This window comes from Brachycentrus maculatus, unplaced genomic scaffold (assembly GCF_059751285.1).
Source record: "Brachycentrus maculatus isolate JH-2025_06_01 unplaced genomic scaffold, ASM5975128v1 h1tg000037l, whole genome shotgun sequence".
NCBI classification, from domain to species: domain Eukaryota; kingdom Metazoa; phylum Arthropoda; class Insecta; order Trichoptera; family Brachycentridae; genus Brachycentrus; species Brachycentrus maculatus.
In genome coordinates, this window is record NW_028280791.1 from 164,789 (window position 1) to 181,065 (window position 16,277).

The 16,277-nt window shown below is 32.5% G+C and overlaps 1 protein-coding gene across 1 annotated transcript; it reads right to left on the reverse strand.

The window, feature by feature from the left end:
* Window positions 1–2,052: 2,052 nt before the first annotated feature.
* On the reverse strand, window positions 2,053–15,174 carry Dfd (homeotic protein deformed). The gene is made up of 2 exons (XM_088276036.1): window positions 13,942–15,174; window positions 2,053–2,787 (listed from the first exon to the last, which is right to left on the reverse strand). Exons 1-2 carry the CDS (start codon window positions 14,429–14,431, stop codon window positions 2,150–2,152), a joined length of 1,128 nt encoding a protein of 375 aa, XP_088132162.1. The 5' UTR covers window positions 14,432–15,174; the 3' UTR covers window positions 2,053–2,149.
* Window positions 15,175–16,277: the final 1,103 nt, after the last annotated feature.

The window sequence follows — 16,277 nt, forward strand, 5'->3', positions numbered from 1 at the left end:
GGAAGTGGGCTTCCCAATAATAAAGTAAAACTTCACAAATCCCTCAACTGATGGCGTAACAATCGGTCTACTTCATTAATGTGTATGCGGAAGAATCAAAGACCATTGCATATATACAGGTTTCAAAAATTAATGCAATATGGATGTCCAATAATGGGCAGAATGGTGAACGTTACACAAGTGTAGGTATATACATATATTTGACACGATTATAATCTACCATACCATAATTTTTAAAAAAATTCGTACGAGCCAAAATGTCGATTCTATAAGAAAAATTGTGTTGTGTGTAATTATTTTGAAGGCTGATTTACCACTATTTAAAAAAAAAAATTGGTTGAAAATTAATTGATAAGAATGAGTTTTTTTATATACATGAAATTATTATTAAGAAATAATTGCTATTTATTAAATGATTTTAGTAGTATCAAATGATATACTTACCTTTATTCGTGCAACGCATCGAAACTTCAAAAATTAAAATATAACTAATAAGTATATAGAAAATATACCACTGTATAATGTAACCACAATATAATGTTTGTGTAAAATTATTTAAAAAAAATACAAAACAAGTTTAACTTCTATAATTACTTAGTTTATGACCTAAGAAGTTTTTGGTGTTTTCACAATTATTTTTATTAAATTTTTAGACTTCATATTCATGTTTTCTTGAAAGAGGGATAAAATAATACAAAAACATGTTTTTACTGACATTTTATTTTACGATAGGTATTTACAACATAGGTTTATATCTTTAATGACAAGCTCTCTTCAAAAATATAAGGTTAATTATTTTTCTATAAATTGTGTGTAGGTACGTTCTCTAAACGATATCTGTGGGAGAACTCATTGTGTTGTATGTTTACCAACAAAATCATCATTTTATTTCATAACCCTATGCAATTTACACCGGAAGATTATTCATTTACGAAAGTTAGGAACTATACACAGGAAATGTTTAAAAATAATAAATTTATTTTGGTCATATGGCAGTAGCACATTTATCGGAAATAACTTGGTATTACGCGAATTTGATCAATATAACATATAGGTACGTGTCTAATATTGTACATAAGAGTAACTACTTTTAAAGCAAAAAATAAAAGTCAGGAAGTACCTTCTTGTGAATAATAAAATAAAATACGTATACTACATAAAAAAATAACATTTAAAACCTTCTAAAATGAATAGAAATAACTATGTAGGCCCTTTTTGCGAAGGTCTCAAAGGTCTCAAAGGTCGAAGGTTTCAAAAATAGTAAATTTGAGAGAAAACATTTTTTTAAATAACCATTTACCAATTAATCAAATATGTAGAAAAAATAACATAAATATGAAATGGTAACTAAAGGAATGAAGATTTAAAATCACATTTTTTTCAGTTTTTTTTTACAAAGATATGAAATTTCAGAAAGTTTGTATCACTCATGAAAATAAAGTCTTTAAAAGTATAAAACACTATAAAATAATAGGTATTTTACTAGTAATAAAGTTTTTTATTGAACCCCCCATGAAACTCCATGGTTTTATTGAAATTCTGAAAACTATATGATTTTAAAAAAAATGTTTGAGTAATAGACTGATACTTAATTGAAGAACTCTCAAAATATAATTCATTGCTCCTATTACGCTCGCGACGATAAAATAAAAATAGAAGTATCAAATCGTTACATTTGCTGGTTTCACATATAGAACATCATTAATCTAAATTCCCAATTAAAAGTAAAAGGTATTGTCACACATTATAATTACCAATGATATAAAAATAAAGCTAAAAACATTTATCTCATTACACTATTTCACACATTCATGTTTTTTTGTTCACAAGAGTACATTTACAAAGGAAGTTTCATAATCACATAATTACCAAAACACCACTCATTAAATTGTCAACTGTTTATTAAAGTCCCATTAAGAGGGTCTTTGAATTGTTTTAATAACTGATCACTGAGCCAGTTTGTGAACGCTCTAAGTGGAAATTTCACGGCGATCAGAACCGTTTAGCGATCGCGATGATATCAGTAGGACACAATGTACACCTGAACGGATTCGAGTGTCCGATCACTTTGTTAAAAATAAACATGTCCAAGCCGAATTGAATGAACACCACAATTGATTGTTAAAAGCGCAGCGTCACGGCGCGGCTTCTATAGCGCCGTCAAGCCGTAATCTGATTTGATAACGGGCTGGTTGGTCTGGCCCATTCCTAGGCCGCATCCGCTGGGCGCGAGGGGAGACATGTGTCCCATGTGCGTCCCGTGTCCCCCGAGCTCCATGGGATGCATGGCCATCACGTGGTGCCCCATCTGATGAGGATTTGACGACATGCAGCTGCCGTGCGTGGAGGCAGGACTGACGCTTGGATTATGCTGCGGCTGATGAAGACCCTGATGCATGTCCGTCATTATGTTGTCTGTTACGTTCTCTATACTATCCGGTCTTCCGTGGTTGTTGCTTTTCTTCTTATCTTGACTATTTTGGTTCTTACTTCTACTCTTTGGTGTGCTTCCCCCTTTTGTCGTGGTCACTCCGGCTGGGTTCGTTTTTCGTCTGACATTCTTCGTGTTAGGCAGTTTATTGTCCTTCTTCCATTTCATACGTCTGTTTTGGAACCATATTTTGATCTGTCTCTCTGAGAGGACCAGAGTGTGCGCTATTTCTATTCTCCGTCTTCTCGTGAGGTATCTATTGTAGTGGAACTCCTTTTCTAGTTCTAAGATCTGGTGTCTGGTGTACGCAGTCCTCTGTCTTTTGGGCTCCATTCCGGGTTGGTAGGAACCATTTGCTGAAAATAAAGAAAAAATATTAATTAAACAAAAACAAAGTAGGTACTACTACTACCACTAAGCCATTTCTCCACAGGGGTAGGCAGAGAGTATAGAACGCCACACTCTTCTCTCCTGACATACATTCCTCGCTTCCTTCACATCCATACATCTAATCGTAGATGCCCTCTTGACAGTTGACTTTTGAAACCACTAGATTTTAGGTTCTGATTGATCTGATCGTGCCAAGTCTTTTTTGGCAGTGTCGCTCTGTCCTCCCTCCCACTCACATTCGCCACATATTTTTTTGGTCATTTTCTCGCTATCCATTCGCTCCACGTGTGCATACCACCTTAAAGAACTCTTCTCAATCTTAGTAGATTTAACGAAATATGTTTTTATAGCTAATTAAAGTTTTACTTGTTACATACAACTATTTCAAAACATTTTTTCTATAAAGATAAAAATCTCAAAGCTGGATATATTTAAACCGTTTTTTTTGTCTACCGCAAGACTTGACCCTTGCGTTGTGTAAAATGCATTTACAGAGATTTCAGAAGGGTTGCCTGAAATATAGCCTGTCCACAAGCTGTGAAGGAATGCTGCGGTCACTGTGATTGGTTTAGGAGAGAAACGATAGCAGAGTTGAAACGTTAATATATTTCCAATGATTTGCATTAAATTTTCGCCCAAACGCAGGATATTTATCTTTAACAATTGTATTGCTTAAAAAATGCTTAGTTATATTCAACATTTTGATGAAATGATGATTAATTTATTTCACGAATTTGTTACCCGGATAGTGGCAATAACGCTAGCGAACGTTTCAAAGATTTGAATATAAATATTGCCAGGTCAAAAAAAATGAGTAGAAATAGGTACTTTGTACCTTTATAGTCATAATGAAATGAATACATTTTCACACGTTGCGAGGTACAACTTTGGCTTTGGCAATACGTTTTGGTACCGCGCGTCATCGATCACCGACTATAGATTTTTTACGCAAGTTCAAGTGTCATCGCATTAGTCAAATTCTTCCACAATGAGCTACAAACGTTTTATTTATTGGTTCCATACAAAAAAGAGTATTTCTGCCGCAAATATACCTGGGAATATCAAAATATGAAAAGATTAATTCGAAACTAGTTGTAATGTGAACCCACCCATCGACAAAAGACGGATCGATTTTTCAGTATTTACAAATTTGGAAATAGGTAGGTACTTAGGATAATGAGGAGCCATTAAAGGACAAAGGGAACTCTTGAAGCCGAAGGATCGCTCAGTATTCCGCAGGGTTGTGAATTCCCGCCGCATTGTGGAAGGGCTGGAATACAAATTACCCCTAATCAATAATATGCAATGTTTGTTGCCTTTAGACCGCAAGACGTTTTGTTGTCGGAGTGTTTTGACATTTAACTAATGTCTTCGGCTTTCTGTGATTTTTCTAGTCTATGATACTAGGTACCTACTTACATTTTCTAGTGGGAGTGTTGCCCAGCATTATTATTCGGTTTGATCGATTGGCGCCAAGGGGACGCTTGTTTGATGCTTCGAATTTAGAATTTGGAATGCACTGTCACGGTTCGTGAAATTCAAATAATTTCGTATTTCGAAACATATAAATATTTATATTAATGCGAGGAGTATTCATTTTCCACACAAAGAAGGTTTCTTGGGAATTGGAAACGTTGTTTGATTGCAAGTTTTGAAAAGATTTTTTGTGTGTGACTTTCAATATCAATGACAATTATATTCTTGATCCCATATTATAAAAGTTTAATAAAAAAAAGAAAAATACGTAGGTTCTGAACGTCATATAATATACATTTTTAAGTGTTTTTTTTCTTGATGTATGAGTATGTGAATTGTTGTAGGTATTTATTTTTATATTTAAAGAGCGAAATATTATCTTTTAAAATTATGTTAAGTAAATATGATCTTTTGGTTTATTTATTAATTGGTCAGAAAATATCAGAAAAATCTTAGATAAATGGGTTTATAATATATTTTCCATAAATGAAATTTTTATAGAAACAACTCCAAAATTTGTGGGCGAATTTAAAATACTTGATGTAAATAATGTATTAAAGTATAATAACAGAAGAACAAAATAACTCAAATATAACGCAGATGTTATTTTCTTTTATATAAAAAAACAATTATTTTTTGTCAAATGGCTTTGAAATAAAAAATAAAATACATATCGATTCTACATTTAATTAATAAGTAGGTAAGATGAATCTCAATGACGACTGAACAAAATCAATTTTAATTATTTTTAAGGCGTGTAAGTTTAAAAGTTATGGCAATTAAAATGACTTTCTATTGGATCCTTTATTTTTTATGATATTTAGAATTTCATCTGTATTAAAACAATTATGCTAACAATTATAAATAGATTTTACGTTATTTTTAATTTGATTAAGTATGAATTAATTTTATTTAAATTTAAATCAATTGTTATAATTGAAATAAATGTGTTTGCCCAGATTTAGTGCATAACTAAATAACTAAATAAAAGCTTAAAAAAAACAATTAATTTTAAATGGACGACCAAAACCCGTCAATAAAAATTGTAATCTTACACATATTCACACATTTTAATATTCATACATAGTTAAACGTGTGGACACACGATAGATCTTGTACATTTTAATACATATACATAAATGTTAACGACATTTACTGGACTGTAAATTTATAATATTAATTTAAATAAAATAAGATATACAAATATTAATGAAGAAAAAAAATATAAAATAACAATTTCAGATATTTCTATTAAGTCAAAAAATCTGCAAGTATAGATGGATTTAAAATGAAATAAATTCAAATCAGATTTATTTTGTTTTTATGTTATTTTTTTAATTTTTTTTTATTTCTCATCTAAGGAACACTCTGTAGGGACCTACGTAGATAAAATCGTGTAGTGAATACATTTTTTGCCCGTGAATGCCATTCTTTTTTGTTTGTTTTTTTGTGTGTCGTGTCACACAGACGACATCACTGATCACCACGACCTGTTGGAACGTATCCAAAGTTTAATATTATATCAACGTTGGAAATACGCCACTTACATAAGATGAAGGTAGGTACATTGTGCATATTATAGATAATAATAGTATTAATCTAAGAAGGTTAGATATTGTACTTTACATCTTACGAAATAGAATTGCGTCAAAAAATAATCAGAAATAAAAGTAGTAATATCTTGTTTTTAAAAATATATTGAAAAATTATGGCTGCAAAAAATGTTCACAGATTTTATTGCAACTTGGTTTTTATTTTCGACTTATCGCATTTAATCGACTTTTTGTGTATATGTATACAATTATATTGAAATAAATACATAGTATTACGTATTGGGACATTTTGAACTACATATATATATTGATTTCACAGTTAAAATTAATATCTGGTAGGTAGGTAATACAAAATTTTCAGGAGAGAGAAAAAATACCATTTCTCATTTTGTTAAAACACAAAAATACACTTTACTAATATTTTTAAACCAGGTATCTTTCTCAAATAAACGCTTTTCAATGAATATTTCAAGAAATAAGAAATTTGCGTTTTTACTTTTTTATATTGTATTTTACTCAAAATATTTTTTTTTATGTGTTCGAAAATAGTTTATTAAAATTGTAGCGTATTTTTTTACGGATAAAAATATGTAAAAAATCCAATATTCCGTAATATGTTGCGTAAAAATTATGATAAGTCAGATAACATAGAATAATGATATTTTTCTTTTTTATATTGTAATAAATGTATGAGTAACTGTAATGAAATGTTAGAGTAGATATCGCTCATTCCTTTCAGTCAATCAATCAAAAATCATAAATTTACAGTTGTGCATGTTTTTGGAATGCCCAGAAAATGTACTATACCCCAGCAAAAGTGGCATATTTTTAACTTAATATTTACCCGCTACAAGGCAGAAAGTGTTGTTTTTGCATTTTGAAACAAAGGTATTGTTTAATAATTTTTTAAATGTACTAGATATTTTTTCAAACTGAGAAAAAACCTTCAGGTTTTACCTTAAAAGATCTGTTGCACAGAAAAAGTTCAATAAGTGCCTTGATATTTATTTGTAATAAATTTTACTACATTCTTAAACTTTAAAAACATTCTCCTGAAAAATCAAATATTTTGATATATGACGTTTGTTGAAAGGAGTGAGCGATATCTGATAATACTATATAAATGCACGTTAAAGTCTTTTCTCATTATAATTATCCAATTAATAATAATTAAAAAGATTGTAGTATTTTTACTTTTTTCTTCAATTTAAAGAAATTTTTGTTTTTCAGATCTAGGTAGGTACGCACCTACCTATTTTAATTTCATAAAACTTATTGAATTTATTATTCTTGAATGAATTACGCTCAAACGTAGTGTGTAACACCTATAAACCCACATATGTATATAGGTAGGTAGGTATACATGAACACATTTGAAAAATATATGTATACTCAAGGCCAATTGAAATAATAATTTTAACCTTTCCGGGAGTATGGACGTAAATGAACGTCGCGACGTTCGGTGCGAATTTTCCTCAAAGGAGTATCGACGTTAATGAACTCTGTTCGTTGGTATAATGTAATTTGTATAGTGATGTATCATATTCATTAAGTGACATATCATAAGTGATTTTTTCACTGTTGTATTTATTCAATATTACCCTGGACTGGTACCTGAAGCGGAGGGCTGATCACCTTTCCTTCATGCGTAAACGATCAAGATAACACTGCGTTTATATGACGCAGTGCCCTATGCACCATTGGGGTGCGGATAAGGGTTTATTATGATTATTATGACATCTGTAGATATTTGTATTTAACTTTGTCATAAAATAAAACCTAGAGATTGTGAGCTTTATTTTTAATTTTAATTATTTTTACATTATTTTTATCGTCATATTACAGAGATTTTAATTTTAAAAAAAATGTACATTTTATGTAAAAAAAATCCACTCCCCAGAGAAAGTCGGACATAAATTATTGTACTCCTGGAAAGGTTAAAGTATTCAGTCAATTGAAGGTAAATATAATATGTACGCTGTAATGAATAAAACGACTAAAGCAATTTTTTTTTGTAAACTGCAGTAACAAAAAAATGCATGCGTCGAGTAAGAGCTTAGGTACCTACCTACACATAAAATTCCTTAAGTATGATTTTTAACGAGAGAGTTCCGTATTCTTTAATATTTTATGGCAATATGTTATTTAACAAAATCTATTAGGATTCTTGAATGTTTTTTGCAGATACTTAGTGGCACATTTTATAAACTTTATAAAATAAAACAACTTTGTTTTTAACCACTTTTTTGAACCACCAATAAAAAAAGTGGTTAAAAACAGAGTTGTTTTATTTTATAAAATTTTTAGAGTTTTACAATCATTATAAATTATATGTAGGTTTATCATTATAATTATTCAACTGTACATATTACAACTAAACTTCGTATTAAACCACCTGTATGTATTTTGTATATTGAATTACTATATGCTCATAAAATATATATTAATACTTAAGTATAAAATAGGAATGATTAAAGAAAACACTTGTTTTTTACCACTTGAGTTTTATTATAGACTACATGTTTCAAAAGTTAAACTTCCATCATTCAGGTCTGTATAATGTCATTATACAGACCTGAATGATGGAAGTTTAACTTCTGAAACATGTAGTCTATAATAAAACTCAAGTGGTAAAAATAGTGTTTTCTTTAATCATTGTAACATGTCTTACCACAAAGTTAATGCCGAAACAATAAATAAAATTTAATGAAATAGGAAATTACCTATTTACCTATTTAATAATATTAAGGTAAAAGATAAGTAGGTACTTAGATATCTAAGTGCTAAATTAAATAAAAAATGCTTTTGGAAAAAATACTAAATGTCGTATGTATTTACAGTATTTTTTCGAGAGGTAAAAAAACGTTCATAAGAGAACACACAGTACAGTGTGTAAAGGCAACTAGCCGTAACTCACGCTGCGGCTGTTTGGCGTAACACGGCTCAAAGCATTTTTATAACTGGCCTCTATCATATACAATCACAGATTTTGCTCTATCTGTTTCCTTTACAGAGATATTCATTATCCAAATAGCCACAAAATTATATAGATTTGATACATGTATTGGCAAAAAGCATCATTTTAAGTTTACTATACACTCGTTTATCTCAAAACAGCTGTTTTTAACTTGCGGCTATTTGCCTTAACACATTAGTATGGCTTCCTGACATTTTCTTCAGAGCCCCTGAAACGGTTGGTAATATTGTGATGCTACCGTTAACATTGGTCATTGATACCTGATATTAAATTGTGTTAATTACTTCCGCGATTAAGTTTCAATTAAAAAAGACATACACAAAAATACTTTGGATACCAATAAAATAACTCATATAATTGGAGATAATCCAGATTTATGAACACGTATTTGGACACGCTCAGAATGTTGTAAATAAATTAACTGGTCAAATTATAAGCTAAGATACTAAAAATAAATATGATATTTTCTGTCGTTTCTCATGTATGTGATTTTAATCCAGAATTCGGACCTCACATACTAATACAAGAGTTTTTGCTCAATGAAAAAGCTTTATTTCATCTCACCAGTAAATGTCTCTAGTGAAGTTCAAGTGATTCAAGAACAATGTTTCGAAATAGGATCATATATATAGAACTTCCAAGAATTTGAGTAGTGCTATTGTCAATAATGGGTAGAATTTTACAAATTTGTATCAAAGAGTAAAGTGATCACTAAATGTAAAGTGATCTCTTAAACCAGCCTATGGCGGTAGTCAGCCCCGTAAATGCCCATACTTCCATATTCTTCTTCATCTTTGATGAGTTGTCAAAAAATAAGACATTGAATACCTATTATTGACCGTGCCCGTTCTCCGTTTTAAGTAGATAAATACTCTTCTTAAAAAATATATTTTCTAATACTATTTGCGGTATATCTAATAATTTTTGCTTCGCTGAATCTTCAGATATGAATGAATGAACACACGCAATACTAAATTTATGCTTGGTTGCTTCATTAATTTATTCTGATTGGAGTTTTTTGTGATAGGTATTTATTTACATGAGAAGCTATATCGCCAACATTCTATCACTAAAATTGAGTGAAACTTTTAATCTTTGCCGAAAAAAAATCACTACAAAGTTTATAATTGAAATTCGTTATATTATTTTCTTTGAGGACATACGTACCTGCCTATATTATTATGAATGCCTATTATGAGCTTTTGAGGATTACACTTATCATCTAAAGATTTAGAATAAGTCATTTTAACTAATAGGTAACAGTCGGCAATTGTTTTTTAGATGGCAGTTGTATTTTTTATTTACATTGATTATCATGTACAAGGTTTATAGATCATTAAGTGGATTTTTGTTTCTTCTAACTCAATTTTTTTTGTTGTTTTAATATGTGTTGGGAAGAGAAGGGATAATCTAGTGTGGGCCAATCAGAAACTTTTCAGCAATTGCTTATATCGGTGATTATCGAGTATGAAAAGACACCGTAATAATTTTCATATCAATTATTATCTTTAGTGTATCACAACAAATCACATATATAAATTCTTTTCTATTCGCAAAGCATCTGATTGCGAGCGGTTTTAAATTTGCATTTTTGACTAAAAGGTAGTAAGATGAATAACGCGCAACAAAGAGAGCGTGGAAATACTTAAATCCTTTAACTTGTGGGTAGATTTCGACTATAATAGATGTAATATTATTATTTATTTTTATACAGATAATGGATTATTCACCCTACGGATGATATGTCAATATTATAGTTGTTTCAACTTGATATGAAACATGTATCGTTATTTTTATATGAAAGAAGATGGGAGTCTTAGCATCCTAAGACAGCGTCGGCATCACATTCCTATATAAAGGACCAACCTGCCGATGGTTATGCCCGTAGGAAGAGCTACTGTTATGCTGAACAATATCTCGCTGGATATTGATGTGTTCCATGTGTCTGAGGGGGTATTCCGAAGCGGGATTCTTCTACAGCTTTAACAAGAGTCTACTTGCTTACTTTTTAATTTTTATTTTCAATATAGGTATGCACCTTAAATGTAAGTCTGTTATGTATTTATTAATTGTTGAATATGATGACTTGATCCCAGGGCTTACGCCTTACATTTGGCTGGCTTAAGCGATCATTTTAAACACTTATGTAACGTTCACCAATCTGCCCATTATTGTTAAACATTAATTTATTAATTTAATAAATGAGATATACAGGAGATATACCATATATACAAATGCAATGGTATATCTCCTGTATATCTCAAGTACCTTCCAAACTTGCATAGAATTTTCAGAAGCTCTGGAAGAATTACTGTAAGTAAGAATGGTGAACGATACACAAGTATATAAAGTGATCGCTTAAGCCGGCTAAATGCCAGGTCGTAAGCCCTGGGATGCTCAGACTTCCATCTGCTTTCATATAAAAAGAACGATAGATGAGATACCTATAATATTATATGCAATTTGTGAGAAAATAATATTATAATGGAGGAATTTGAGATCATTGGGGAATTTGATTTTGTGAACAAGTATTTGGACACACTCAAAATGTTATGAATACAAACCTAGTTATATTCTCATTCGTTTTCCAAGTTTTTTTTTAAAATAGAATATTATTGTAAATATTAAATCTTTGTTTTATTTGCATATCGATTCTTATCATTAAAACCTGTTCTTATTTACCAGTTCGTATCTGTATGATATACTACTTAAATAGTAAAGTGATACATCCTGTAATTTGATGTAATGGAGTTCGTTAATATGGAGCAGGGCATCAAATTGAAGAGTGTAATGGTTGGTATCCGAATGAGATGGAAAATATTATATATCATACCTACATATCTACATAAGTAGATAGGTACTTCAAAATGCTTACAACCTTTCTTAGATGTTTCTATAACTTTTTTTACATGTTATGTTACATATATTATTAGATTAAAACCAATATTTTTAGCTTTTCCACTTTATTTTTATTTGACCAGCGACCGGGTTTCATCATTACCGACATCATCAGACTGGTCCAGTCTGATGATGTCAGTAACGACGAAACCCGGTCGCTGGTCAAATAAAAATAAAGTGGAAAAGCTAAAAATATTGGTTTTAATCTAATAATATATTAAAAATGCAATTCCATCACGAAGTGTCAGTGGATAATATAAATCTATGTTATATTACAATTTGATGTGATATAGTTCATTATATGGCGTGTTATAGTATCCGAGCTAAATGGAAAATATTGTACCTACCTATAGGTATATATACAATACATATGTAGATAAGTACCTACTTCAAGATTGTTTACAACCTCTCTTACGTGTTACGTGTTAATGTACAATTTGATATTATGGAGTTTTTTTAATATAGGTACCATAGATAACGGTTCCTAAACGAAATTATTATAAATTATTATTTATCAAAGTGTTATAAATTATTGTTTATTAGTATCCGAGCGATATGGAAAATATTAAACTCATATATCTACATACGTAGATAAGTACCTACTTAAAGATTGTTTACAACATTTCTTACATGTTATATCGCTCACTCCTTTCAAGAACGTCATAAATCAAAAAACTTGATTTTTCAGGAGAACGTTTTTAATGTTAAAAAATATAATACAATGTATTAAATATTAATTACAAGCCACTTATTGAACTTTTTACTGTGTAACAGATCTTTTTAGGTAAAATCTGAAGGTTTTTTCTTCATTTGAAAAATATTAAGTATATTTAAAAAAATAATTATACAATACCATTTCTTCAAAATGCAAAATCAACACTTTCTGCCCTGTAGCGGGTAAATATTAAGTTAAAAATATGCCGCTTTTGCTGGGATATAGTACATTTTCTGAAACTGAAAATTGACAATTTTTTTATTTATGACGTTCTTGAAAGGAGCGAGCGATATGTTAATGTACAATTTGATGTAATAGAGGTTTTGAATACGTTTCAAAACTGTGGATTTTTAAAGCAAAACTAGTCTGGCTATCAATTTTTAAGATATTATCAACTACCCAGTGAAGACAACAGTACCCTTCCTTCTATTTGGTAAACAAAAATATAAATGAAAATATTAAAAAAAAAAGTAATATTAAAGCAATCCTGACTATATACCTACTTACAATGTTAAGTTCCGTATGGAATTGATGCCCAGATATTTTATAACATTATTTTGTATTTACCATATGCAATATACCTACATATGCATTTAACCATTTTATTTGCAGAAATGTTTTGCTAGGTCAACTCTCGTGGAAACGCTTGGAAACTCTAGTGTTCCTCTAGGATCATAATATATATAAATAGGTATTGTATTTTGTACTATTTGTAAAGAATAAATGTACATTAGAGCTCTATAAGTAATTACATGAATGCAAGATGATCAGTGTTGCACTCCTGATTCTTGGATCCAGAAGTGGAATATATATTATTAGAAAAAGATTATGCAAGTGAAGAAGCTCAGGGGGAGAAGATTACTGGTAGACGAGGTAGGAAATGAAAAATGAAGAAAATTCCAGGTGAGGAAAATAGGAATAGCAGTAATGATAAGGGAACTCACTGCATACTCCCGGGTAGGTACCTACTGGTATTAATTTGTGTAATAATGACATATTAACTTTGGATAATTTAGGCATATAGCGCCATTTTCGTAAAATACTACTTTAAGGGTGCTTATAAAGATTCGGATAATAATGTGATGATCAGTGGCATGCACAGATAATTAATTAGGGTAGGCAGTAGTCGTAGGTAGTAAGGTAAGCTGGGTACTACTTACTAGGGTAGGAAGTAGAGGTAGGTAGTAAGGTAAACTAGGTACTACTTAGTAATGTAGTGTAGGTACTAGTTGCATTTTTATATGTCATGCGGGTTGGTTGGGGTAGGCACTGCTTTTCTGCCTATATGGAATGCACGCCCCTGCCCATAGGTGTAGGTATACATAGACCTATGGGCAGACACACATACCTACTAATATTAATTTGTGTAATAATAATAATTTATGTAGCGCCATTTTCGTAAAATACTACCTCAAGGGTGCTTAAAAAGACTGAGATAATAATGTGATGATTATGATAATGATAGATAGGTAGGTAGGTAGATATGTACCTAGGTACTCACCGACACCCGCCACGTGGATCTTCTTCATCCAGGGGTAGATGACGCGGTCGCCGTTGTCGGAGCCCTCCTCGTCCTCGTCCTCGTCCAGCTCGGGGCTGCCGTCCATCATGAGGCGGTCCTCGTCCAGCTCGGAGCGGCCGTCCAGCGAGCCCGAGTCCTCCAGCCGCAGGCGCAGCTCCTGCAGCTGCTGCGCCGCCGGCACCGCCTCCTCGATGCGCTTCTCCAGCCGCAGGCCCAGCTCCGTCAGCCCCGGCAGGCCACCCGCGGCGCCCGCCGGAGCCGGCTCCTCCGGCGGCGGCGCCTGCTGCGGGTAGTACGCGTAGTTGTACATCTGGTACTGGTGGTGGTGGTGGTAGCCATACTGGTGGCCCTGGAAGAAGTCCGGCCCTGGAAGGTAGTCCGGCTGGTACTCCTCCGTAGGCGGGAACTTGGGCTCCGGCTGCAGGTGGTGGTAGCCGGCCCCGCCCCCCGGCATCAGGAAGGAGCTCATAGCCCCGCCCCTTCGGCCCTGCCGACCAATGGCGCCCGCCTAAACATCGCCCGAGCGCCTGCGCCCACGCACGTGTCGATACAGAGCCGTCACCGACGAAAAATCAACAACCGAAAAATAAATATTCGACAGTATCAAAAAAAAAATATTTTGATTATTTTAACAAGGTATCGAAAACAGTTTTTTTTTCAACAAGTATTAAACATTCTTGAATATTTTCCACTTAAAGTTATAAGAGTAATGTATCCGTATGCGGACAGCCTTCGACTAACACTTGTACAAAGAACTCGTTGCATTATTTGTCGTCGGCTAATTTGTGTCTCATTAAGCCACTTGACAAGGGCTCGATGCCAACTGGAGATTAGAACCGACGAGACGAGGAGAGAGATACATCACGGCGCACGGTCGGCTCTTGTAACCCGCGTTTTTCTGCCGCCATCCTATAGATATAGGTTGCGGTGCATCTCAAGGAGAACAGCTTGTCAGCGGTGCATCTGCATCCACGATACAATAACAATGACGTTGCACTTTGCGTTCGGCGAGCGGTTGTACCTTGGACGACAGATATTTTGCCTCACGAACGGCTCTTTATCTAAAAACGAATTCTTCGTTATTGTAAATTCCAATTTTATAATAATTTTTTTCCAATTCATAAATCGACTCGTATTTTAGTGTTCAATATTTGCTTAATTTAGTATATTCGTCGCGACCACGTAATTTTTTAACCCACACTTAGATTACGGCAAAAACTGAAATATTTCAAAGTTGATTTTTATCAATAGTCTTTTCACTCAACACAAAACTTTAATAAGCTAATTACTATACAAAAATTGATTGTTTTTATCACGTATTGTTTTAGGCGCGAATTTTTTTCTCGTTGAGATTTCGACGTCGAATCTGTCAAAGGCTCGGTGACGCCTGACATCCGCCTAAACACGTCTGATCGCGACGGCCGCCTGAGGACGAATGTCACTACTTTTCTCTGGGATCTCGGTTCACCCCCCTTCCGCCCGGCCCCCTCCCGACGACCCCGTATACCTGAATCGTTCAGCTTCAAGACAGCCTCCATATTTTTAACCGATACAATATCGAAATGCAACAGAAAAAAAACAACACCGAACACTTGCCAAGCGAAAATAACCTTTAATAAAATGAATGGAAAGTGTTAAAATCTCGTGCGCGAAAGCTACTGGAGCTTTAGACAACAGTCCCGAAAACAGCCATCTCTGTTTACCCCGGATTATTCCTTTACAAAGGAAAGAGATAGCTTGGTCTATACATACTCGAAGGTTTTTATAGACCGTTGCGACGTCTCTTTCTGCCGATAGATTTTCAGATGTTTGTAAAAGGGACAGATTGAGCTTGTTACCTCGTATTATATATTAATAGAGGTTTTTCATAACATTTTCTAAGAAGCTTTTACGCTTTCGAGTGAGAGTGAGGCGTGTTTATGGATTTCAATAAAATATAAGCATTCAGCTTGCAGAAAGCTATTGAATATTTTGGCACTCCTGTTCAAGTATCTACCTACCTAAAGATGAAAATATATTTTCAGTTAATATTTATAAAAAAAAAATTATAGATATAAGTATACATTTTAGTTAATTAACATGTTTGATTTTTTGGTAGTGTTTTTTGGTAATAATAATGATAATTATTTTGGATAGTTTATTTATCGACATTTTCGTAAAATACTACCACAGGGTAATAGGTATTTATTAAAAAAAATAGACACAGACAGGGATGAAAGGTCTCTGGAAAAAGCATTGCTACCAAATAATTTAAAAAGTTTAATGTGTGTCTATTGTTTGTATGTCTCAATACAATAATACTTTTAAAAAAATGT

Coding starts and splice junctions, on each gene's coding strand:
- Dfd (XM_088276036.1), bottom strand. CDS start 14,431: ATGAGCTCCTTCCTGATGCCGGGGGGCGGGGCCGGCTACCACCACCTG. Junction 2,788..13,941: donor GATCCACGTGGCGGGTGTCG/GTGAGTACCTAG, acceptor CTTTATTTTCAG/CAAATGGTTCCTACCAACCC.